At 39.4% G+C, this 24,659-nt stretch overlaps 1 protein-coding gene across 1 annotated transcript in view; it reads right to left on the bottom strand.

Moving 5' to 3' along the window:
- FGD6 (FYVE, RhoGEF and PH domain containing 6) overlaps positions 1-24,659 on the bottom strand; it is a 106,471-nt gene that overhangs the window by 36,393 nt on the left and 45,419 nt on the right. Inside the window, exons 4-8 of the mRNA XM_021687529.2 lie at positions 18,707-18,774; positions 18,591-18,621; positions 6,403-6,554; positions 3,768-3,924; positions 1,228-1,315 (exon numbers count right to left, since the gene is read on the bottom strand). Of these exons, the coding sequence (XP_021543204.2) occupies positions 1,228-1,315; positions 3,768-3,924; positions 6,403-6,554; positions 18,591-18,621; positions 18,707-18,774 (496 nt within the window). The remainder of the gene's footprint in view (positions 1-1,227; positions 1,316-3,767; positions 3,925-6,402; positions 6,555-18,590; positions 18,622-18,706; positions 18,775-24,659) is intronic.

Here is a 24,659-nt window from a genome sequence, read left to right as displayed (position 1 = left end):
TTTTGACAGAGAGACACAGTGAGAGAGGGAACACAAGCAGGGGGAGCGGGAGAGGGAGAAGCAAACTCCCCGTGGAGCAGGGAGCCCGATGTGGGACTCGATCCCAGGGCCCTGGGAACATGACCTGAGCCAAAGGCAGACGCTTAACGACTAAGCCACCCAGGTGCCCTACATCCACTACATTTCAACAAATACTCCAGAGGACCTAGTAGCATGTGCTGGATAAGAGATTTGGTGTGAGACTGTATTAGCTTTGCTGTGATGCCAAATTCTTATCTCTATAAGCCTGTTATTACATCTATGTAAATAATATTGTGATATACGCATAGCTATGGTGAAGACTTGGGAAAGCCAATGAATATAAAGCCCTGAGCGCAGTGTACACCTTCACTCAACTCACAGCCTTCCCCTCGTCTTCATTTTTCTTTTTACTATTATAGCGGTAAGCCAGATAGACAAAGCCCTGTAATCTTTTTTTTTTTTTTAAAGATTTTATTTATTTATTTGAGAGAGAGAGAGAGAACACATGAGGGGGGGGAGGGTCAGAGGGAGAAGCAGACTCCCTGCTGAGCAGGGAGCCCGATGCGGGACTCGATCCCGGGACTCCAGGATCATGACCTGAGCCGAAGGCAGTCACTTAACCAACTCAGCCACCCAGGCACCCAAAGCCCTGTAATCTTGACGCTTACAGTCTAGCAGAAGATACAGACAATGCCCGTGACAACAACATAGTAATGATGACGATAAGGGTACGACTACTATTAATAGCAGCTGATACTGATTTTGAACTTACTATGACCAAAGCACTACTCTAAGCACACAGCTCATTCATCAGTCCTTACACCCTCTGAGGTAAGTGACCAGGGCAACAACCGTTGCTACATGAATATGTGGGAGTGACTCCCTACAACTCAATTCTGAGTGGCTGGGAAAGGACATTCTTGAGATTCATAATATTAATCTGGTAAAACGATGCAGGGATGTGGGGTTGGGAGGGTACGACGTACACGTGTGAGTGCCCAGAGCAGAGAATGCATGCAGAGACGGTCAAAGGACCGAGAGAAGTGTAGCTCTGGCGATATATATGTGAAGCTGTAATCGGTCTATAGATCCGTGTATTAGATAGGGGGTTATTGGAGTGTTAGAAAGAGAGGCGTTCTTAGGAGCGGGAGAGTTTCATAAAAGTAGTATGAGCTGGTCGGTTGGCAAACTGCCAAAGAAGCCCACCTGTCAGCAGCAGCCTGTACTGCGGGATCCGCTGAACTGGCTTGAGCAGGTAGTGCTTGAGGGCCAGATTAGCACAGCGTGGGCTCATCTGAAAGGAAAACGTATCCAGAGTAAACACAAGCGTTCTTTTAAGAAACAAGGGATCCAGATTCAAGTGCCCAGGAAGCCAAACTTTAGAAAGCCCCAACAGCTCTGGAAGGGGACTCATGGGGAAGCTCCCTTTATTCTAAGGCGCAGCTACTAAGCCACAGCTCACTCACCAGCTAGCCCACCCATCTCTCCCGCAGGGAGGTCTCTGAAGTCCTGACTCACTCTCAGACAGGGGTGGCTGCAGCCGGCTCCAGCTCAGTGAGAGCCCACCATACTCAGCAGCTGCCACTTAGCAAGTATTTGCCAGTGTATCCACAAGCACAAACAAACCCTAAAGAATTGCATGGCCCTCAAGATAAGGCAGAAGAAATAAAGCTACTGGGAACTGGACTCAAATAATAAGCAGAGCCTACAGTCAATATACCCACAATAACAATTGGTGGTAGTGGGAAGCGTTGCAGAAACTAAAGATAACCTGAAAAGCAGCCCTGCTGAACATACCTTTTCTAGTAAGCCTGATGGATGTAAAATCTCTTTCTCAGATGGTTATAAAAGACAGTTCCCAAATCAGCATTCTGGAGAGACATTTTGATTCCAGAGCCATTCTGACTTGACCAAAAGGACATTTGATTTTGCCTTTAAAGCTCTTTTCCTTAGTACGTACAACAGACACTTCCACCCAATCCTAGGCTTTGCATTCTCCGACACAGGAATGTATTGTGAGGTGGCATCAAAATGGCCAAATGAAAATGTCCCTGCATCCTAAGATGTCCTGTACTTCTACTTCTTCCACAGCTCAGGTGGGTGGGGAAGGGTTTTCTTAGATTTGCTCAGATGGTTCCATCTTTTTCTAAATATGCACCTCTAGGGTCTGGTACACAGAATAATTAGGAAGTTATAATGCGGGGCGCCTGGGTGGCTCAGTTGTTAAGCATCTGCCTTTGGCTCGGGTCATGGTCCCAGGGTCCTGGGATCGAGCCCCACATCAGGCTCCCTGCCCCGCGGGAAGCCTGCTTCTCCCTCTCCCACTCCCCCTGCTTGTGTTCCCTCTCTCGCTGTCTCTCTCTCTGTCAAATAAATAAATAAAATCTAAAAAAAAAAAGTTATAATTATACCGCATTTAAGAAAGCATCTACCATGCAAGCACCATTAACCAAGACAGCTAATTTTCCCATCTTATGTTTTTTCTTTTGCTGCCAAGGCAACAGAACAATGCACTGGACACTGATGAAAACCTGGGTCAATTATCAGTTGCCATAGCTACAGAAATCACACTTCCTTTCTTAACAGCATGAAGACAACAGAGGAGAGGAAAAGAAAAAAAAAAGGAAAAAAGACAAATGATTTTATTTATTTTTTTAAAGATTTTATTTATTCATTTGAGACACAGATACAGAGAGAGAGAGAGAGAGCATGAGCAGGGAGAGAAGCAGAGGGAGAGGGAGAAGCAGGCTCCCTGCTGACAGGGAGCCCAATGCGGGGCTCGATCCCAGGACCCTGGGATCATGACCTGAGCTGAAGGCAGATGCTTAACCATCTAAGCCACCCAGGCGCCCCGACAACAAATGATTTTAAATTTGTGTTTAATGTACAAATAAGAAATCAGCAATATCTTAATACTTCTAAAACTTTTCTAGTTTTGCGTGACTAGAATTTGCTGATTTTTTTTAGTTACAACAGAGAGAAATGAGTATTAAAACATATAATAATTCACATTTTACCCAAGATTGGGGGAAGGACTTAAATTGTAGTTAAAACTAATTTTTAAGAGATGTATTATATCATTTATCCCCAATCAAATCAGGCTTGTACTCTCATAGCTTTGAGTCCAAACACAATGGTTTGGTTATAAACACGTCATTAATTTTTCTTAACTTTGACACTGAATCTGTGTCACTTATTTATCTAAAGGGAAACAAATTACATTTCCCATCCTTCACTGTAGATTAGTTGTTAGAAGAATAAAAGGAAAGGTTGAGTTAAAATTAAGAAATGTTTCTAGAGTAGTCAAATTCAGAGACAGAAGGATATAATGGTGGTCACCAGGGGCTGGGGAAGGGGAAAATGGGATGCTGTTTTAGCCATAGTTTCAGCTTTGCAATGTTAAGATGAAGAGAGTTGTAGAGATTGGTTGCAAAACAACATAAAGGTACTTAACGCTACTGAACCATACACTTAAAAACGGTTAAGATGGTTAAGTTTTATTTTATGTGGTATTTCTCCACAATTAAAAAAAAGGAGACCGATCAACATATTCTAGCATGCAATCATAGATTTTTCAAAATTAAATCTTGTACACACTTTCTCACCTTTTAATTTGCTCAAACCCTTTTTGACTTTGAAGGGATTATATTTTAATATTTTTTTGTTTTCAACGATTACAAATTATTACAGCTTTAAAAACAACAAATAAAGAAAAAGGGTTCAACATTATATGGGAGCAAAAATACCTCAAAATCTCTAACAACAGCAGCAAAAGCTGGGTTCTTCTTGCACTGCTCATCCAGCAAAGCTATATTTTTGTCAAATTCTTTGATGTACGTGGAATACATTTTTAGATATGGTCCCTTCTTTACAAAGATATCAGCAATTCTATGTTGTTCAGTCCTAAGATAGAGAAGAGATACACAAAAACATGAAAAGAGTCATTGACGTCTCCAAAACATATCTAATATCCAATGAGAGTCCTGTGTCTAAGCCATCAGGGCGTCCTCTTCTCCCTTCTTATAAGACATCTCCTATCCCCAAATGCCTACTCTTCACCATTCCCACTGCCACCATCACATGTCGCCTGGATTTTGCCAGCCCTCTGACTGGTCTCCCCACTTCTACCATCTCATCCTACTGTGCAGCCAGACAGTCTAAAAACGTATATTACACCATGTGACTTCCAAGGGCCTCCTATGGGACTCAGCAGGAAAACAAACTCCTTCCCTTGGCTTACAAAAGCCCCACTGGTCCTGCTGCTGCCTACTTTTCTGACCCATTTCATGCTTCTCTCCTTCTTTCTCAGTCCTCTCCAACCACACTGGCCATCTTTATATTCCTTTGACATACGGAGTCATTCCCACTTTGCAAACTTTTACTAATGGCTTTGCATGCCTGGAAATAGGAAACCCTGGCCAGTTCTTCCTTTTCGTTCAGATGTCACGTTAAAGTCCTTTCCTTTCCAGAGGGCCTTCCTTGGCCACCCAATCTTCACTCGCCAGCACGTCATCTTATTTTACATCTTTCCAGATCACAAATTGCTTGTATCTTGTTTCTTGTCCATTTTTCTGGTTCTCCCCCACCTAAAATGTCTACTCCATGAGGGCAAAAGCCTTATCTATTTTGTGCAATGTGATACTCCCGCCATGCTTAGAGCCCTGACCAGCACACCATAGATAACTCAAAACCTTGTTGAATGCAGAGATGAAGTATTTCAACAGTTATTAAAAGCCAATGTAAAAATAAACGTTATTTTAGAAAGCATACTAAAACCAAAGAATATGTCTTAACTTGAAGGCCCCTGAGAGAAAAATATTTTAGTAAGTAGAAAATATCTTATCCAAGGATCAGAAGAATTTCATGTCAGTAACAAGTGTAGCTTTTCCCATAAATATCGTTTTAGCTGTCCCTTTCATCAATTTAGTCTGTTTCTTAGGAATGCTTAATACTTTAACGTAGAACATCTATCGATCTAAACTTGAGAAAACCTTTACACAAGCAAAAAATAAATTTAAGCCTCTTTTAACACCCCTTGCATAAATATGCGTATCTTTTAAAGGCAATTGAGTAATTTTACTTTTTTTTAAAATTTTTATAAGAATGACAAAGTATATATAGGAAAATTCTTTGTAATCACATTTTATTTCTATCATGACTTTTAAAAATACCTTTTAGTCATTCCTCAGTCCTTAACCCTGGGTTATTTTACACTTAGGCTTCAGCTAGGAATTAATCACTCATCTAACATATTTTCCCAACATGCAGAGGCACGATATTTCCAAAACAGGCAAGAGGTATTTTTCTAGAAAGAAAGCTTACGGGGAAATTTTGATCATGAAAGTAGGTGACACTATTTTGTTATGCTAATCATTTGGGGTTCCCAGGGACAATAAATTCTCAAAACCCCTAGAACAAATTTTCTACATATTTCCGAAGATGTCACCAAAGTGTCTGCTTACTTTCTACAACCCAAGGAAGTAGTTAACCTTTTGGTATTCTTTTCCAGTTTGGAAATCTATAGCCTACAATGATATCATACACATGTAAATTTTCTAAACCAAACAAACATATTATCTCAGTGAATGGCCCATTTCCCAAAATGTAAAGAAAGATTCATGAAATTCCTGAAAAGATAATGAAGCATTTAAAAACTTTTCAATGTGAATATATCAAGTAAATTCCCTCAATCTCAAAAACCTTGATTATCACCTACAGAAAGTTAAATTGGCTGAATATGGACCCTTCTTGTTTTTGAGGCAATATTACCAAAGAACTTAAACATTTCTAGAATTTCGGCCATCTAAAATGAACAATCTAGGGGTGTCTAGGTGACTTAGTCAGTTAAGCGTCTGCCTTCACTCAGGTCATATTTCCAGGTCCTGGGATCTAGCCCCATGTTGGGGAGTCTGCTTCTCCCTTTGCCCCTCCCCCTGGCTCATTCTCCCTCTCTCCGCGCCCCCACTCTTTCCCTCTCACTTGCTCTCTCTCAAATAAATAAAATCTTGGAAAAAAATAAAATAAAATGACCAATCTACAGGTAACTGCCAAGAAATTCAATACATTGCAGGGGTGCCTGGGTGGCTCAGATGGTTAAGCATCTGCCTTCGGCTCAGGTCATGATCCCAGGGTCCTGGAATCGAGTCCCACATCGGGCTCCTGGTTCAGCAGGAAGCCCGCTTCTCCCTCTCCCTCTGCCTCTCCCCCTGCTTCTCCCCCTGCTCATGCTCTATCTCTGTGTCTCAAATGAATAAAAAAAAAAAAGAAATTCAATACATTGCAACAACTCAATGTAAGGAACACCACCTCTCTGTCACAAGCCGGGCCTTATGGCTTCATCTAAAATTGGGACTCTGGGAAAGCTGATCAGTCCATTTTTACCAGTTTGACATTCTTTCCTCCAGTTCCTTCAGGAGATCCCGGTTGAGCTCATACAGCTGAGGCAAGTAGTACAGGATCTGATTTAGGATCCGGTCCTCAATCACGGGTTTCCCAAGGTGCCTGGAAGCATGGGCCACTGCGTCTCGGAAATCCTATTACAGTTCAGAAAAGGAAAAATAACATACATAGACATATAATTTGACATAAAGCTTTTTCCCCCAGTGCTTCTCTTTAAAACAACATAAATCACAAACTGTATTTTCCGTGTAGAATTACAAATTGAAAGTGCCCACTTCCTTCTATCCCACTTAGCTAGATAGAAAAAAAAAAACAAAAAACAAAAAACCCACCACAACAAAGTGGTTAGGGTAGATACTTGGTTTTAAAACAGTCTGTATATTTCTCTTAAATCTTTTGATCTCCAAACTTCGTAATTATATTAAAGGGTATCTGGAAATTGTATTGCTAAGTAGCCTTTAAACTTACTCCAATAGTGCTATATGAACACAATCCATTCATTTTAGAAGTCCCCAAGAGATCTCACTTAATTTTATTATGGAAAGTCCCTTTGTTCACTTACAGTAATTATTTCCCAACAACAAGAGCATTCTAGGTAAAGCATGTGGAGGAGACTGGCACATTCTTGATAATCAGAGAATACTAGAGCCAGTATTACTGTGTTTCCCTGGGCTAGCCTCATTTTCCTCATCTGTTAAGTGGGTTATGAGACTTTCATATCGCACATCATCAGATAACACACTTAAAGCTTTTTGCAATGTGTTTGGCACACAGAATCAACAAAATATTTCCACTATGGACCTTAAACTCTCCTCTCCCTCCTCTGACTCTTCGATAAATTCACCAGGATTTACATTTTTCACAAATAAAAAATTTTCTCCTTGTATATTCTTTTCTGTCAGCTTTTCCCTAGAAAAGTATTTATATACCATCTTTTAATACAAGTCCACACCATCCCATACTGTCACCGCAGAGGATTTGGAAAGGGTGGTGGTGTCTGAGAACCTAATTGTCTGGTTTCATCCTATCTGGAGGCCCACCCTCAGGGGATAAGTAAAACAATAGTAGAATCTGTTCCAAGGTCCTAAGGACTCAAAAACAGAGACTGTTCCTTCTCAGAAACAGCAGGTTTAATTGAAACCTTAAAGCAAAGGTTGGGTAAAACAGACTCTGCTAGGCTTCAACTTCCTTTATCTTTATTTCTAAGTACTTTCCCTTCAGGGATTCACTGGGCAAATGAAATAGACAAAAAATACTGGTTTCTCCCCTGATCTCTTCAACCCCTTGCCTCCAGCATATATACATTAACCATAGGCATTTCTTATGCTTCTTGTAAAGGACAAAAACCTTATGTAAAACTTAAAAGTACATGAAAGGATTCCTTTCCTAAAGGATGGTCATTTCAGACAATTCAAATCCTCCTGTGCTGAACAGGTGCTGATAAACCCTTCACTCAGGCTTCAGTTCCTGGGACTAACTTTATTGGTCCAACAGTCACATTGGCCCAAAGGAACCAAGTACTTAGAGCAGTAACTAAAGAACTACTTTTACAGCTAATTACTGTAATATAAAATAGGAATTTGTAACTTGCATAAACTCCAATCCAGAAAATCACACAAAACATCTCCAGAAGCCAAATGGATATTGGCCAAATTTCACCTCCCAGCAGCTTGTTTCTATTAGCATTCACATTTACTAAGAGAAAATAGAGCTACTTAATGCTTTTGAAAGCCATTAGATTTTTCCATCAGGCAGAACTACAGAATATATTTACATGTCACAAATAGCTTCCTCGATTCTAACAATAATCAAAGCACAAACATCTTCTATAGTACTTTCTTTCTTCTTTTTTTTTTTTTGGTATCAGTTTAATGATTACTATAACTTAAATGCAAAAATTCCTTGTCCAGCGGGCGCCTGGGTGGCTCAGTTGGTTAAGCGACTGCCTTTGGCTCAGGTCATGATCCTGGAGTCCCGGGATCGAGTCCCGCATCGGGCTCCCTGCTCTGCGGGGAGTCTGCTTCTCCCTCTGACCTTCCCCCCTCTCATGTGCTCTCTCTCTCTCACTCTCTCAAATAAATGAATAAATAAAATCTTTAAAAAAAAAAAATTCCTTGTCCAGCAAAGCAATAAGCATTGCCCTTTCTTCTGGTAGAATAAATAATGAATATGTTTGTCCCCTGGCAGCAAGATGACTTTTATTTTCCAGTTGGAAGGTATTTCCTCAGTCACAACAGTGAGAGTAGCCATTAAGCAGCTAAGTAGCTTAAGGACCCTATTTGACACGGCTTTTGCCAGACTCTTGCATTCCATATGTCTGCCACCATTGCCAAAAGGGAAACTTGTTTATTTAAGAAACATTCAACAGAGGCCAGCCAAATTCACACTGGGCTGACCAGTGAGAGGGCTGCCTCTAACTAGAGGTGTCTGTCACATATCAGGCAAAGCATCACTTTTTCCAGTATTACAGGATGAAGACAGGTAGCTCTGGATGAACTAGTGGCCCATACTGTCCTTGTTAAAATTATGAGTAGCACGATAAAATATAATAGAAATTTAATAATTAAAAGGGCCAAAGAGGGGCGCCTGGGTGGCTCAGTTGGTTGACCGTCTGCCTTCGGCTCAGGTCATGACTCCAGGGTCCTGGGATTGAGCCCCCCATCGGGCTCCTTGCTCAGCAGGAGGCCTTCGTCTCCCTCTCCCACTCCCCCTGCTTGTGTTCCCTCTCTCGCTGTGTCTCTATCAAATAAATAAAATAAAATAAAAAATCTTTAAAAGAGCAAAAGAAGAACAATAGAGACGATAGGAATTTAGAATTTCTATCTACCTATTACAAATTCTTCCTAGGACCCAGGAAGTTACATATTCTTTTTTTTTTTTAAGGATTTTATTTATTTATTTAGAGAAAGAGCATGTGTGCGCACATGCACATGCATGAGGGAAGGGGGGAGGAGCAGAGGGGGAGGGAAAGCATCTCAAGCAGACTCTGGGCTGAGCGCAGAGTCCAATGCAGGGCTTGATCTCCCGACCTGAGCCGAAGCCAAGAGTTGGACATTTAACTGACCGAAGCAGCCAGGTGCCCCAGGAAGTTATATATTCTAAGTAGGCATTACTGGGGCCATCAATTAGTCTTCATGGTACCTTTTTGAAAAGAGAAAAGGGCCCCCCTTACCCTAGACCAATGCAACTCACACCAAGGCCATAATTGTACATAGCAGCTCTGGCCCAAAGCTCATCCCCTCACCTCTTGGGTCACCATTCCCTGAAAGCAACCTACTATGGCCCCAGTGCCAGATGTAACTAATTCACACAAGAACTACACGCAGAATCTTTAACTTCTCTGTTCTTCATGAACCTCAACCATTTCCAGAACTGCTGCCACTAGAAGGAGGAAAACATTTTTTTTTTTTTTTTAATAAAAAGGAGGATTACAACATATGTCTGGTTATTTTTCTAAATGCTAACAGCCAGGATAATTTGGGAAAGTGTGATGACACTTCAGAGCCAGAGGCAAAACTATTTTTGGGCAGAGGAATTTAAATTCCCCAACACCTCCTTGACTAAATCAGTGAGGATGCAAGACCACACGACCGGCACTTCAAAAATGAGATCCAGAGTATACTTTTCCACACTGGAAAAGCTGGGTAATTAAAATGGAAGGGGTGTGGAAACTGGGGTGTGAAAATGTGAGGCAAGCAACAGAGTTTACTGATATCAATCACATGAACTTCAGTCTATGCTTCCAACATAAAACCCACCAAAGATTCTGTATGTAAAATGGAACCACCTACACTCCAGTTTCTCATTACAGTAACCAAATGTCTGTTCAACTTGGCATTTTTAGAAATAGAAATAGGCTCCTGAATTATAAAGCATATCACAATATTATTCTTAATAATTCCCAGAAAATCTACAAATGAGAACCAGATCCAACTTCTAAAACACATTCAGTTCCTTTGAGGTAGTAACATACTAGCCTTACAAGCTCTGATCACTTGGGCAAGACCTAAGCAAAAACCAATGCAAATGAAATCACGTATGAACATCTAAAGCAGTGAAGCACAAAACAGATGGTCTTATTCACTGGGTCAGGCTTTATGTCTCTGGTGCCAAAGAGAAGTAAGTGACTTAATTAAGCTGTACGGACTGGGCTTCCTGACCTGAGGGCATTACTTAACCACTATGATGACACAGTGGATTACAAAGACTAAATGGACATACAGATGGATGGGGAACTCTGCAGGGCTCCCTGTCTTCATAAAGGGCATTAAGAATCACTTCATATTAAGCAAAAGCAAAGCAGCTGTGAAGGTCAAAGAGCTATGATAAATATGCAGAAAGGGGTGTGAAACTATGAAGTAAATGTAGAGGGGGTAGAAAGTACTAACATTAGCAATTTGATTTTGTTATTAAATTAAAATATCTGACCAATGAAATGATTCCTCCCTCTCGGTACACTCAGACCTGGTGATATTATGCATAGTCATCAATGCATGCAAACTGTATAAAACATGACCAAAACCAATCCTTTATCTCCAGTCTCTAACTCCCTTAACAACATTAACAGACAATCATCATAATATATCCTAAGTAACCAATATCTAGCTTCATTCTCCTCTTTAGATGATGAAAAACTAGAATTTCTCTGGTTTTTAGGCCAACTGAAGGAATTCTGAAAACAAGCTCATATACCCAAAGATATACTACTATTCCCATGCTAGAAATGTCAAGTAATAATTTTTAATCAATTTATGAACAATCACTAAGTGCAAGGTCTCAGAGAGACCAGAGTTCGAAGTCTGGCTTTGCCATTTAGTAGTGGGTTACGTTTGCCAATTAGTTTTCTTCATTTAAGAAACAGAAATAACATCCATTTGATAGGGTTGTTAAGAGGATTAAAATAGACAATTTATGTAACATAGTTTTAGCATGCTTCAAGGCATACAGAGAGTGCTCAGTAGAAGGCCATTTATTTAAGTAAAGAAGATTTGATTAAAATGATCACATGAATATCATTTATGATCCACAAGTCCCTAAAAGTTTGGAAAGAGAACGCTGAAGTACAGGCATATCATGAGAAGGAAATACCAAAGTAGGGAAAACAAACACCTCAGCAGTAAGACAAAGGGGCTCTTAACAATGAACTTCATTCAGTGAAGGGCAGTCACATGAAGGAAGCTGCTCAGAAAGTAAAGGTTAGGCAGCCATGTGAAGAGATGCTAAAAGAGCATTCTTTACCACTAAAGAACAAATAAATGATCATTAAATGGTTAACAAGACTCAAAAGACAGCGTGTATTCAGTCAGAAAAGGATGAGGTTATTTTAAGACGGGGGATGGGGGAAACTGTAAGGTTCTGTGAGAAAGTCTTCTTTTTTATAATGCATTTTAAAAAAAGGAAAGATATATTTTAGTTACTAACAGACACATAGATGTCCAAGTAACTTTGCCTCTAACTCTATGGATTTTATTGAGAATCCTTCAAATTTTTAAGGTGTGTCCCAACCTAAAGAAATGAGTGAGGCAAAGATGCTTGGTTACTACTTTACTACTTAATTCTAAGCCCATCTTTGTCAAAAAAAGACGTCAAAGTTTCTGATCATTCTCTTGCAAAAAAATATATATATTTTTAAATCATGCTATTTGAACAATCATAAAATAAATTAATAAGGCTGTTTATTAAACCAGTCTCCCATCAAAGGGAAAATAACATAACATAAAACAACAAAAAATTTTATCACTTGCACTGAACTATATTAAGTATCTAAGGTGTTTTACCTATAAAATGTGCACTTATATACAATAGCAACCTCTGGATTGGACAACATCTGCTACAACAGGGAAAAACAAATATAAACAACTAGAGTTTTACCAAGTACTATTTTATTCATCAGTTGTCTATCATTCATTCAACAGATATGAATTACTGGGATTAGAATCAATGAAACATATAAATCCCTGTCTCCATGGAACTTACCTTCTAGTGGAGGAAGAAACTTAGTAGGGTCTATTTCAGGAACAAACTATTTTGATTGAGTTAAAAGTCCATTTGATAACATCATAATAAATAGTATGCATTTTAATTTATATAAGTAAGTTCTGAATAACAGAGCAATTTATTTTGAAGGCCCTCCACTTACCCTGCAGCTAAAACTATTTAAGTGCTTAACATTTATTTTGCATGATCTCAATTAATCGGCACATCTACTTTATTTTTTTAAAGATTTTTTTTTAAGATTTTTATTTATTTTTTTTTTTTTAATTTTTTTTTTTTTTAAGATTTTATTTATTTGACAGAGAGAGACACAGCAAGAGAGGGAACACAAGCAGGGGGAGTGGGAGAGGGAGAAGCAGGCTTCCCACGGAGCAGGGAGCCCGATGTGGGGCTCGATCCCAGACCCTGGGATCATGACCTGAGCCGAAGGCAGACGCTTAACGACTGAGCCACCCAGGCGCCCCAAGATTTTTATTTATTTATTTGACAGAGAGATAGAGAGCACAAGTAGGCAGAGCGGCAGGCCGAGGGAGAGGGAGAAGCAGACTCTGACTGAGCCACCCAGGCGCCCTAGAGATTTTTTTTTTTTAAGTAATCTCTACACCCAATGTGGGACTCAAACTCACAACCCCAAGATCAAGAATCACACACTCCACTGACTGAGCCAGCTAGGTGCCCCATCATCACACCAACTTTACGCGATTATTATTATTCCCATTTTCCAGAAGAAACGAAGGCTTGACTAATTTGTCCAAGAGCACACGGTGGCAGAGGCAGAATTCTTAACCACTGATCAATTGGTCACACTCATTCATTTTACTAAAAGCCTTCCAATGAAGAGGAATGATGCTAGGTGCTGGAGATAGGATCCCTGCCCTCAGCTAGCTTACATTTTAGTAGAGTAGACCAAAACTAAACAAGTAAACAAACAAATATACAAATTATATTAAACGCCAAGAACATGAAGGGAAAGTGAAAGAGAAAAGGATAGTCAAGGAAGGCCTCTCTGAGGAGGTCGCATTAAGGCCAAACTGTAAGGATAAAGAAAAAACTAGCTATGAACGAAATGAAGAACAAAGATTCCAGGAAACTGCGGTAGCAAAAGCTGTGAGCCAGAATAACCTTAGCACCGAACTAAGAGCTGGAAGGAGGCCTGTATGGCCAGAATGTGGTTAATGAGTGAGAGAACACCCCTTTTTCCCCAGCATCTCATCTTAGCAAGAGGCCAAATCACATAACACCTTCTAGGCAGAGGGATCCATAATTTAATGACCCAACAAGAGAAAAGGCAATCATTATGCCAAGACAATAACCAGGACTATCAAAAGCAGACTGGGACATAAGGCCATTCTATTCACTAGCCTTGGGGAGTAACGTGGACTTTATTCTTAATGCAATGGGAATCATTTAAAGGGTTTTAAGCAGGGGAGTGAAAAGCTCTAATACATATTTTAAGAAAAACTCTTAAAAAAGGAAAAAAAATCATTTAAGAAACAGATTGGGAAAAGGGTGAGAATGGAAACAGGAGTCCCTGCGAGGAGGCTGGAATGGTTGTCTGTGTAAGAGATGATATTCTGGACTCGGTGGCAGTAAAGTGGAAATAGAATCAGTAGGTTTGCTGATGGGTTGGCTGGAGAAGTAAGTGAGAGGGAGAACTAAAGAACAAATCCTAGTTTTCTGGCTTTGGCAGCCGCAGGGATACCACTACCATTTTGAAAAGGGAAACACTGGTATTGGGTACTGACTTAGAGACACTGTGCCCCACTGGACTTTTTTAAAAATCTAGTTCAGAGGTGCCTGGCTGGCTCAGTCAGTAGAACATGTGACTCTTGATCTTGGGGTTCTAAGTTCGAGCCCCACGTTGGGTGTAGAAATTACTTAAAAATAAAATCTTGAAAAAAAAAAAAAATCCAGTTCCAAGTCCAGGAGCTCATGGCAGATACTGCAGAGCATGTATCACAATAAAACCCTAATTGTAAAGTCTTGCAACTGCTGCTACAGGCCCAGTTTTTCCTCACAAACACCAGGCAGATGAATCAAAGACCTCAACTGAATATACTGGCTCCTAGAATCTTGAGTTGATTTTAAACTGTATGCCTCCATCCAAGCCTACTTCCTTCCAATGTCATAATAACTTAAATGATGAATTCTTTAGTCTAGATTTTAAGTTCTTTTTCTATGAGCTATGTCACCTAGTTCAGCAAATTCTAAACAAATGTCAGTGAGCTACAGTGATATATTAAAGTGATACATAAAGTGTTAGTGAGCTGCAGTGACAAATTTAAATTTTAAAAAATATTGGACATATTGCACACTGCAGATACTGAACATGTCTGTCATCATAGAAAGATCTATTAATGCCATTCTAGAGTCTCTAGTACAGAAAACTATTCATGGGAAATCACGTGTAACTGAAACAATAGCTTCTCCCAAGCCACTTGGATACCTGGTTTATTTCCAAAAAAAAAAAAATCCACTGGATTATATAAAAAGCCTGTTATTTAGATATTTTAAATCAGTCATATTCTAGGATATAACACAGACATGAACTCATTTCTATGAAGTCAGATAGCAGTAGTGCTCAGGATTAAAACTATCCATGTACTACCTTTGTGGCGTCCTTTTGGTAGAAGGGTAAATATGAGCTTTAACAGTGTGGTGGGGGTGGTGAAATGAAACAAGAAACTCCTTTGACTTCACCCACGATATGCTGGTAACAAGCCTCTCCCAGTAATGGCTCTCACCTGGCTAATGCTCTGTTGTTAACATTCCCATTAGAGCCAGGCTCTGCTGAGTTAACATTTGCACATACCAGACAGGATGTTAACATGAGGTTGGCAGATGATCTATTTTCACTCCTACATGAAAGGCTTAAGAGGTTTTGAAAATGTACAAGTCAAGATGGGTTTTAGATGATTCACTCAACACCATCTGGGAACAGGCCAAGGCCATCCATGAGATCTATCAGACCTGGGATGATACAGGAAATACTTCACTCTGCTATCCATTCTTTTTTTTTTTTTAAGATTTTATTTATTTATTTGAGAGAATAAGAGAGAGAGAGAGCATGAGAGGGGGAAGGGTCAGAGGGAGGAGACTCCCTGCTGAGCAGGGAGCCCGATGCGGGACTGATCTTGGGACTCCGGGATCATGACCTAAACCGAAGGCAGCCACTTAACCAACTGAGCCACCCAGGTGCCCCTGCTATCCATTCTTATAGTGTTTATGATTTGTTCCAAAAATACAGGGGTAAGAACAAGATAGTTTTTAATAATCAAATAAATAAACTAATGAAGCTTCTTTGTTTTTTTTAGAGAGAGAGAGAGGGAGCATGCATGAGTGCATGCAGGTGAGTGGGGGGTGGGGGGCGGCGCGCAGAGGGAGAGAGAGAATCTTAAGCAGGCTCCACACCCAGCACAGGAGCCTGGGGCTCCATCTCACGACCCTGAGATCCTGACCTGAGCTGAAATCAAGAGCTAGCCAGTGACCCCATTAAACTAATGAACTCTTAATTGCTTCTCTACCTACTGGAATCAGAACTTCCTTCATTAAAATGAAGTATTGGTACAGAGGAAAAAAGGCATTTGGAAGGAACAGAATTATAAAGGCTACTGTTTGATAACAGAATGAATTCTTCTCATTCATTGATGTTCTATAAGGGAAGATGAAGAAGGTAATGAAAGGCAATTTGAGCACCTACTGTATACTATGTACAATACCAGGCTCTTTTCACATACTTTATTCCACAGATTCCTCACAACCAGAGAGATTGGTATTTGTATCCCCATCTTACAAATGAGGAAAGCTAGGCCAAAGGGTTAGACTATTTTCTGAAATTCACATAGCTATTAAGAAACAGAATTGGGGCGCCTGGGTGGCTCAGTTGTTTAAGGGTCCGACTCTTGGTTTTCACTCAGGTTATGATCTCAGTGGTCCTGAGGTCGAGCCCTGTGACCGACAGGCTCCCCACTCAGCAGAGAGAGAGTCTGCTCAGGGATTCTCTCCCTCTGCCCCTCCCCCCATTCATACTTGTGTGCACTCTCTCCCTCTTTCTCTCTCTCTCAAAAGTAAATAAAGCTTAGAAAGAAAGAAAGAAAGAAAGAAAGAAAGAAAGAAAGAAAGAAAGAAAGAAAGAAAGAAAGACAGAAAGAAAGAAAGAAAGAAAGAAGAAAGAAAGAAAAAAGAAAGAAAGAAAAAAAGAAAAAGAAAGAAAGAGCAAACAATGTACTTAAGCAGGATAGGCACCGATATTTTTGCCAACATTCTCAAAGTGCAGTCCTTAAATTGTTATTGGTCTGCAAAGATTAGTAGAAGGGTGAATAAGGGATTGGAAACTTTTATGTCACCTTGACATGGCCATGACATTTCTAATGTATTTTACAAAAGTTCTGGTCCAACATGGATTGGAAATTTTAAAATCTAGTCCCTCACCACATTATGAGAAACACTACCCTAGCCTATAAGCACTATGAGGTCTGGGACTCTGCTGTTCATCATGGAATCTTCGACATATGTTCCATGCAAGATTTGCTGAACTCCTGCACTGAAGTTCCAACTCAAGTTTTTCTGGCTCCATAGCATTGTTTGTCTCCATGAGCTTACCAATCGAATGCTTAAAATTTCCTTAGAGAGGTCCTATTTCTATTTAAACATGTTGATCAGAAAATATGTCAAATAAGTACAATTTGTTTGTCCTACAGATATGTTGAGATTTCCAGAAAAAGGAGGTTTAGCTTTTTTCTTTTTCCCTACAATTGTTTAAACAATAGAGAGGTTCAGTAGAAAATGGAATTTAGGGGCGCCTGGGTGGCTCAGTCGGTTAAGCGTCTGCCTTCGGCTCAGGTCATGATCCCAGGGTGCTGGGATCGAGCCCCGCATTGGGCTCCCTGCTCAGTGGGAAGCCTGCTTCTCCCTCTCCCACTCCCCCTGCTTGTGTTCCCTCTCTCACTGTGTCTCTCTCTGTCAAATAAATAAATATTTTTAAAAAAAGAAAAGAAAATGGAATTTATTCAGTTCAAAATGGAGTTTATTTTGAAAAGTTATTTATTCATCATGCTATTATGTATTTGAAATGGCGATATACTTCAAACTCAACAAAAAATATCATGCTATAATTTTTAAAAATGAATTACAAAGAGAACTAAGCAATACGGTCAAGAGTTATGTAAGAAACTATTCACAGGACAGTAATTTCTCAAAACAAATTATAATGTTAAGAATTGTTTTAGAAAAGGTTTCCAAAACTAGAGATTTTTCACACAGGAATTACATTTCCAGGTTTCCGCTGTACCACATATAGAGCACAGGGAATCATTTAGTGAATGTGAATCACCCTTAAGTGTACCCCACTTTTCATATTCACATGTATCTTTTAAAAGAAAAACTGAAAATAATGATACTCTTAGAGACATTAATGGGTGTGAACCTACCACTTCTCAGTAATTAAGTTTAAGATGATGTTAATAATTATACCATCTAAGTAAATTTTCACTTCAACTTCTTTCTTCATTGTTTCCTCTACCTTACCCTTCTTTTGTTAAGTCTTAATAACTTGCCAAACTATAACTGGAATAAAGTAGGATTAAAAGTGCTTTAACTTCCAATGCATAATGAAACTTGTAAAAACCTGCAGGTACAAAAAAGTGCATGAGAAAAATGAATACGCTGTCAGACACATCATATTTGTTTCCCAACAGGTTCGTTCAAGTTGACAATTATAAAATTGAATACAGAACTTTAAAAAGTTAGTTGTAAAAATGTCTATTTTAAGTGTCTATTACTGGGAGCAGATTGAGATAGAATAGTTTTGAACACTGATCGTGACATTCTTTATACATTGCTAGTGCAAAATTCTGATAGACATCTTCTGCAAATGCCCAAGAAGAAATATTATCACTTTAAAAACTCTTTATTATGAACACAGAAAGTTTGGAAACTTTGGAAATATGGATATAAAGGTTCTATTTTTTGGAAATCATCTGGGTATACTACACAGACAATAGAAACATACATTTCAGAAAATACCTATATTCACATATATATGAATGTAAACATGTAACCATATATTAAAAGGATACATACATATATATATAAGTTATGCTGAAAATTTTTTGACATAGGGGAAGATGCAAAAGAGGACAGTCTCAGACTTTAAGAAAATATTTGTAGATACTCACAATATGCAAAAGTTTTAACACATCCACAAACCTGTAAAAGACAACAATAAAAGAAATGTTTTAAATGAGCCAATGGGGAAATAAATGGTCTTCTGAATTATAAACTGAATACCTACACCTTCTCTGAGCTCATAATCTCCTTGGCAATATGATGGACTTTACTCTTCATTCCAGTATCTTCATCCTGTGGACAAGAGTGCATTAAGAAAGCATGAACTCATAAAAGAATAATGAAGATCAGCTTTGAGCTAGTCAGATTTAAATTCAAGCTCTGATACTTATACGTTTCTGATCAGAACACATTTCATACTATATAACATCTCGAATGGAAACATGGAAAACTAGATGCAGTTACTAAAGCATAATACAGGAAGAGCTGAGAGCAATCGGTGATCCTCACCGTTAACAGCATTGGACTATTACAGTACTGGACTGATCGACTGCCCTGAGGAGCCTGAGCCTTGGTAGAGCACAAGCCAATGGTTCAAAACTGAAAAGTCACATTCTGCAGGAGAAATGACTCCTACAGATATAACATAAACATGAGTTCTTCCCAATATCTAACCTAGGAATTCTTCCACTACCCTGAATTTCTTTTCAATATCTGCTGGTAATCATGGCATCTCCTCACAAAGATTCACTGCTAAACAAATACCCAGATATATCTCCCCCTCCCTTCAAGATTTAACAAATCCCAAACATTCTGCAATATCTGGTTTAAAACATTTCATAAGGGGCGTCTGGGTGGCTCAGTCGTTAAGTGTCTGCCTTCCGCTCAGGTCATGATCCCAGGGTCCTGGGATCGAGTCCCACATTGGGCTCCCTGCTCAGTGGAAAGCCTGCTTCTCCCTCTCCCACTCCCCTTGCTTGTGCTCCTTCTCTCGCTGTGTCTCTCTGTCAAATAAATAAATAAAATTAAAAAAAAAATTTCATGAAACGAATTGTTATGTATAATGTTAAGGTCTCCCTCCCCTTCCAAGAGTAAATACTAATCTTGCAGTGTGTATTTATCCCTTCCGTGTTTTCATATTTTAGTTCAGAAGAACTTAAATATGATATAAAAAAATCCTAACCCTTCCATCAGAATATATTGTTATGCAAAAAATATTCAAGGTAGGCTATGAAACCAACTACTTACAAAAATAATCTTTAAAGTGCAGTTATTAATTTAGAATGCATTAATACTGCATTCTAGTTAGCCTAGGATATTTTGCCTTGCTACTTGACCTTAGCTCCCAAACTCTATCTTTAGAGGAACAATTAGATAGATGAATTTGATCTCCATCCCCATCATTATTCTGCTCTTCTAAGACAGGTTGTTAAATGACTGTGACCAAAAGACTGGGTAAGTTTTGCTCAACTGAGTAAGATGCATAAGATACTCAGCTCCATTCACCAGCTAACATTCCTCAGGAAGCAGTCTTAAGCTCAGTGTGATCTTGCAGACCACGTATCAGTCATGTGCTAATAACCATGACTGTGTACACACACTCACACACACACACACGGATAATTGTTACTTTGAAAAATTTAGCCAAGTCATTGCTTTCCTATTATAATGGGTTTCAGCGCCTGGGTGGCTCAGTCGGTTAAGTGGCTGCCTTTGGCTCAGGTCATGATCCCAGGGTCCTGGGATCCGAGCCCCACATCAGGCTCCCTGCTCAGCAGAGAGCCTGCTTCTCCCTTTCCCTCTGCCTGCCGCTCTGCCTACTTGTGCTATCTCTCTGTCAAATAAATAAATTTTAAAAAATCTTTAAAAAGGGCACCTGGGTGGCTCAGTTGGTTAGGCGACTGCCTTCGGCTCAGGTCATGATCCTGGAGTCCCGGGATCGAGTCCCACATCGGGCTCCCTGCTCAGCGGGGGGTCTGCTTCTCCCTCTGACCCTCTTCCCTCTCGTGCTCTCTCTCATTCTCTCTCTCTCAAATAAATAAATAAAATCTTTAAAAAAAAAAATGAAAAACAGGGGGCACCTGGCTGGCTCAGTCAGCAGATTATGAGACTCCTGATCTCTGGGTTGTGGGTTTGAGCCCCACATTGGGTGCAGAGATTACTTAAAAATAAAAATTAAAAAATCTCTAAAAAAGAAATGAAAAAGAAACCTAAACCACTGAAAGAACTAAAACCTTAACTCAGCACTCTTATTTTCAAATGATGTGAGGTCCCATAAAGGTCAAGAGATGCTCTTAGCAGTAGCTTTAAAGAAACCTTGGTACAGGGGTGCCTGGGTGGCTTAGTCAGTTAAGCGTCTGCCTTTGGTTCAGATCATGATCCCAGGGTCCTGGGACTGAGCCCAGTGTCAGGCTCTGGCTCCCTGCTCAGCGGGAAGTCTGCTTCTCCCTCTCCCCCCCTCCACTTGTGCTAATAAATAAAATCTTAAAAAAAGAAAAAAGAAACCTAGGTACACTATAGACTTGAAGCATTTGACAAGAAGAGCCACCTAAAATGTGCACCATCTTTATACAACGATTTCAAGTAGGTGTACTTTATTTTTGGCATCTCCCTTTTATTTCCTTTTCTCTTTTTAAAGATTTATTTATTATTTGAGAGAGAGAGCACGCACGCAAGCAAGCCTGGAGGAGGGTGTGGTGCACAGAGAGGGACAGAACCTCAAGCAGACTCTGCACTGAGTGCGGAGCCCAATACGGACCCTGAGATCATGACCTGAGCCAAAACCAAGAGTTCAATGCTTAACCAACTAAGCCGCCCAGGTGCCCCTTCTTTCTTCCTTTTATAACTCTGTGCTGTTAAGTCTCTACTCCAAACATATTTTTCCTCTTTAGGACCTTGCTCTGAACTGTGTGATGACTCCTAATAAATGTTAGCCCAGGCAGATATCATGCTTCTGTTCCAGCAAGGGACAAAAGTACTTTAACTCAGAAACACAATTACAGTGGGCCTGACATTCCTTATCCATAAAATGAAAATGTTGAACCAACTTTAAAATCTTAAGATTCAAACATTCAGCGTCTCAGGTGTGGCATGGCAAGTTGGTGAGAAAGAGGGTGGCGGCGATTCAGAGGCAGCTCTGGAGCTCGTGACTAAGAAGTATGTGTTTCCTTTCTAGAAGCTGAGATTGTAAACTTTGTGGGGGGAATGAGGAGTACTGGCATAAAGACAGACATGTAGATCAATGGGAAAAAACTGAGGGAAGCAAGCCCTTAAATTTTGTCAATGGATTCTTGACAAAGTTGTCAAGGCAATTCAATGGAAGAAAGGATTTTCTTTTTCAACAAAAGGTTGAAAATTACTGGACCAATTAGATATCCATAAGCAAAAAGATGAGTTTATAAGCTAACTGACACCACATAATTAAAAATGTATCCTGGACTTAAATGTAGGAGCTAAAACTCTAAAACTTCTAGAAGAAAACCTTTGTGACCCTGTATAGGGTAACAGTTTTTAGATATAACACCAAAGGCATGACCCATAAAAGAAAAAAACACACCAATAAACTGAACTTCATAAAATTAAAACTTTTAGGCTCAAAAAGACACCATAAAGAAATAAAAAGATAAGCCATAGGTGGTAAAAAAAAAAAAAAATACATGCAAACATGGTTCTGTGTCCAGTATATGTAAGATGTGAATAGACATTTCATTAAATATATAAGAATAGCAAATAACTTCATGAAAAGATGCTCAATATAATCAGTCATCAGGGAAATGCACATTAAAACCACAGGGGGATTCCACTTCATACCCACAGAATGGGATTAAAAAAAATCAGAAAATAGTGGGGTGCCTGGCTGGCTCAGGCAGAAGAGCATGCAACTCTTGATCTTGGGGTCATGGGTTCTAAATTACTAAATTACTAGATACTGAAGTACTAGATTACTAGAAAAATAAATAAACTTAAAAAAAAATCAGAAAATAGCAGGTGTTGGTAAGGATGTAGATAAAATGGAATCTTTATCTATTGCTGGTGGAAATGGGAGCCTTTATTCATATATTGTGATTGGAAGTTTTAGCTGTCTTCTAATACCACTAAAGGCAGAATTTGCATTTCTTATCCACCTTGTTATTCTGAAATCATTCCAGGAGGAAGAAGTGACCACCATCCTCACGCCATCATTTAAAAATCTATAGTAACTGACTATCCATCATTTGATAGCAAGGTTAGTAAGAGAAAACGGCTCTACCCTCAGCTGATTCATTGCCCTAAAGTTAAATGTGAAAACATTACTGGATCATTAGAACCTCCAGGCTGTTCTTAAATTTCAGATTCCCACTGAACTGTCTTGGAAATTCTGATTCTGTAGGTCTGAGATGGGGCAGGAAAGTGGCTGTCATAAGATGAAATTAAGGACAAATTTTTAAAAAGCCCCAGCCTTCAAGAAGAGAATAAGGAGAGCATACCAAATACAAATTTAACTATATATATGACTATGAAATGTGCTGACATCTTGAAGGAGTGAGAGATTATAACAGGCAGCAGTGTGTAATTCACAAAGAATAAAGCATCCGATGCCCTTCTGTCACTCCTTAAGCAAGTCATCAAGTGTCTGCATACTAGATACTATAGATACCCATTCATCAAAGTCAGAAACCTGGACTCCTTTCTTCTCCACCTTCTATGATCACAACTGAGTCATCAAGTCCGGATAATTTATCCTTCTGAATGTTTCCTTAAAGCTTCATTGATCCTTACCTCTTCTGTAATACTGCCTCTTTGGTTCTTGCCTACGCTACTGCAGGAACCTAAGTAGTTTCCTTGGCTCTAGATTTTACCCCACTGCAATCCAGTCTCTATGCTGCCACCAAAGTGATAGTTCTAAAATGCAAATACAATCACCTTAGTTCTCAGGTTGAAACACAATAGCAACTCCCTATCACCTATGGGCAACAAAGACCCAAGTTTCCTTTGCCATGTGTCTGAGACACTCTATAGTATGTCTAGTTATCTTCACTAGTCCCTTCTTGCTCCCCAACATTATCGTCTCTCCTCCAGCCACACTGGAATCACCTTGCAACTCCAAGTGTGCTGTGCCCTCCATGTCTGTCCCTATATGCCTTTCCTTCTGCTTTGACTTCCCTCCTTATCACTTCTCCCCTCCCCAAAGGTTTCTGCCTGTCATATTCTGACTTATCCTTTAAGATGGCACTCAAAGGTTTTCTCCTTTATGAAAGGCTCCCTTGATATTCTCTCCCCACCACTGTCACAGGACAAATTATTCTCTTATTCATGTAGTATTTACATAACTTAATCCAGTGGATTGTGTTTATTTGCTGATATGTTTAATTGCCTCTAGTTTAGGACCTTATTTACCCTTGTATCCTTCTGTACATAGCACAATGCCTGGTCCACTGTGCAACTGATATGCATGAATAAGCAAATGTGTACAAGGGTGGCTGTCACCTTCTCAGAATCTAAGAATGGAGCACACTGCTTTTGAATATATATTGAGTAACATGAAAATGTAATTAAAAAAACTAATAGGTCATTATAGACATTTTATCATGTAAAAAAAAAAAGGTAGGGGGTTGGCCTAGGATTAAGGCCTTCTGTGATTCTAAAATTCTAGGAGTCTATGTATTCTATTATCTACTTTACCTTTTAAACTAGGACAACTACAGAGCTATCGAGGGGTAGTAACTACTAGAAAATTATTCAATGAATTACAATCATTTTCAAAGTAGAAAGTCAAAGATAACTAAAAAAACCCAGAAAAAATAAAAAGTTCTGTATTATCTTCACTTGTAAGAACAATGACTTATTCTGACCCAAGTCAAACAGTGATGGAAAAATACACCCCACTGTAAAACCTCGAGAGGCCATATTTGGCATCTCAACATTTCAGTTAATGACAGTCCTCACTTAAATTACATCGCATTTCAAAGCAGATTGCCTATTAAATAACTGCATCTCCCAGAAGTACCCTGCTGTGGAAGCTGAAACATTAGCCACAAATGAAATTACTTTGTGAAGATCATAAAATAAGTCAAACAAATTCCAAAACAGAACCTTTGATCTGAAACCCAATTTTATGTGCTGATCGCTTGATGATAGCCCAGCTTTGTAAATTCTTAACTGTGTTCTCCTCTATTCATATTTGTTCACTACAAGTAAAA

This window comes from Neomonachus schauinslandi, chromosome 5, assembly GCF_002201575.2.
Source record: "Neomonachus schauinslandi chromosome 5, ASM220157v2, whole genome shotgun sequence".
Taxonomy (NCBI): Eukaryota; Metazoa; Chordata; class Mammalia; order Carnivora; family Phocidae; genus Neomonachus; species Neomonachus schauinslandi.
Note: the sequence above shows the minus strand (reverse complement) of the source record. Positions and strands in the feature narration are given on the sequence as shown.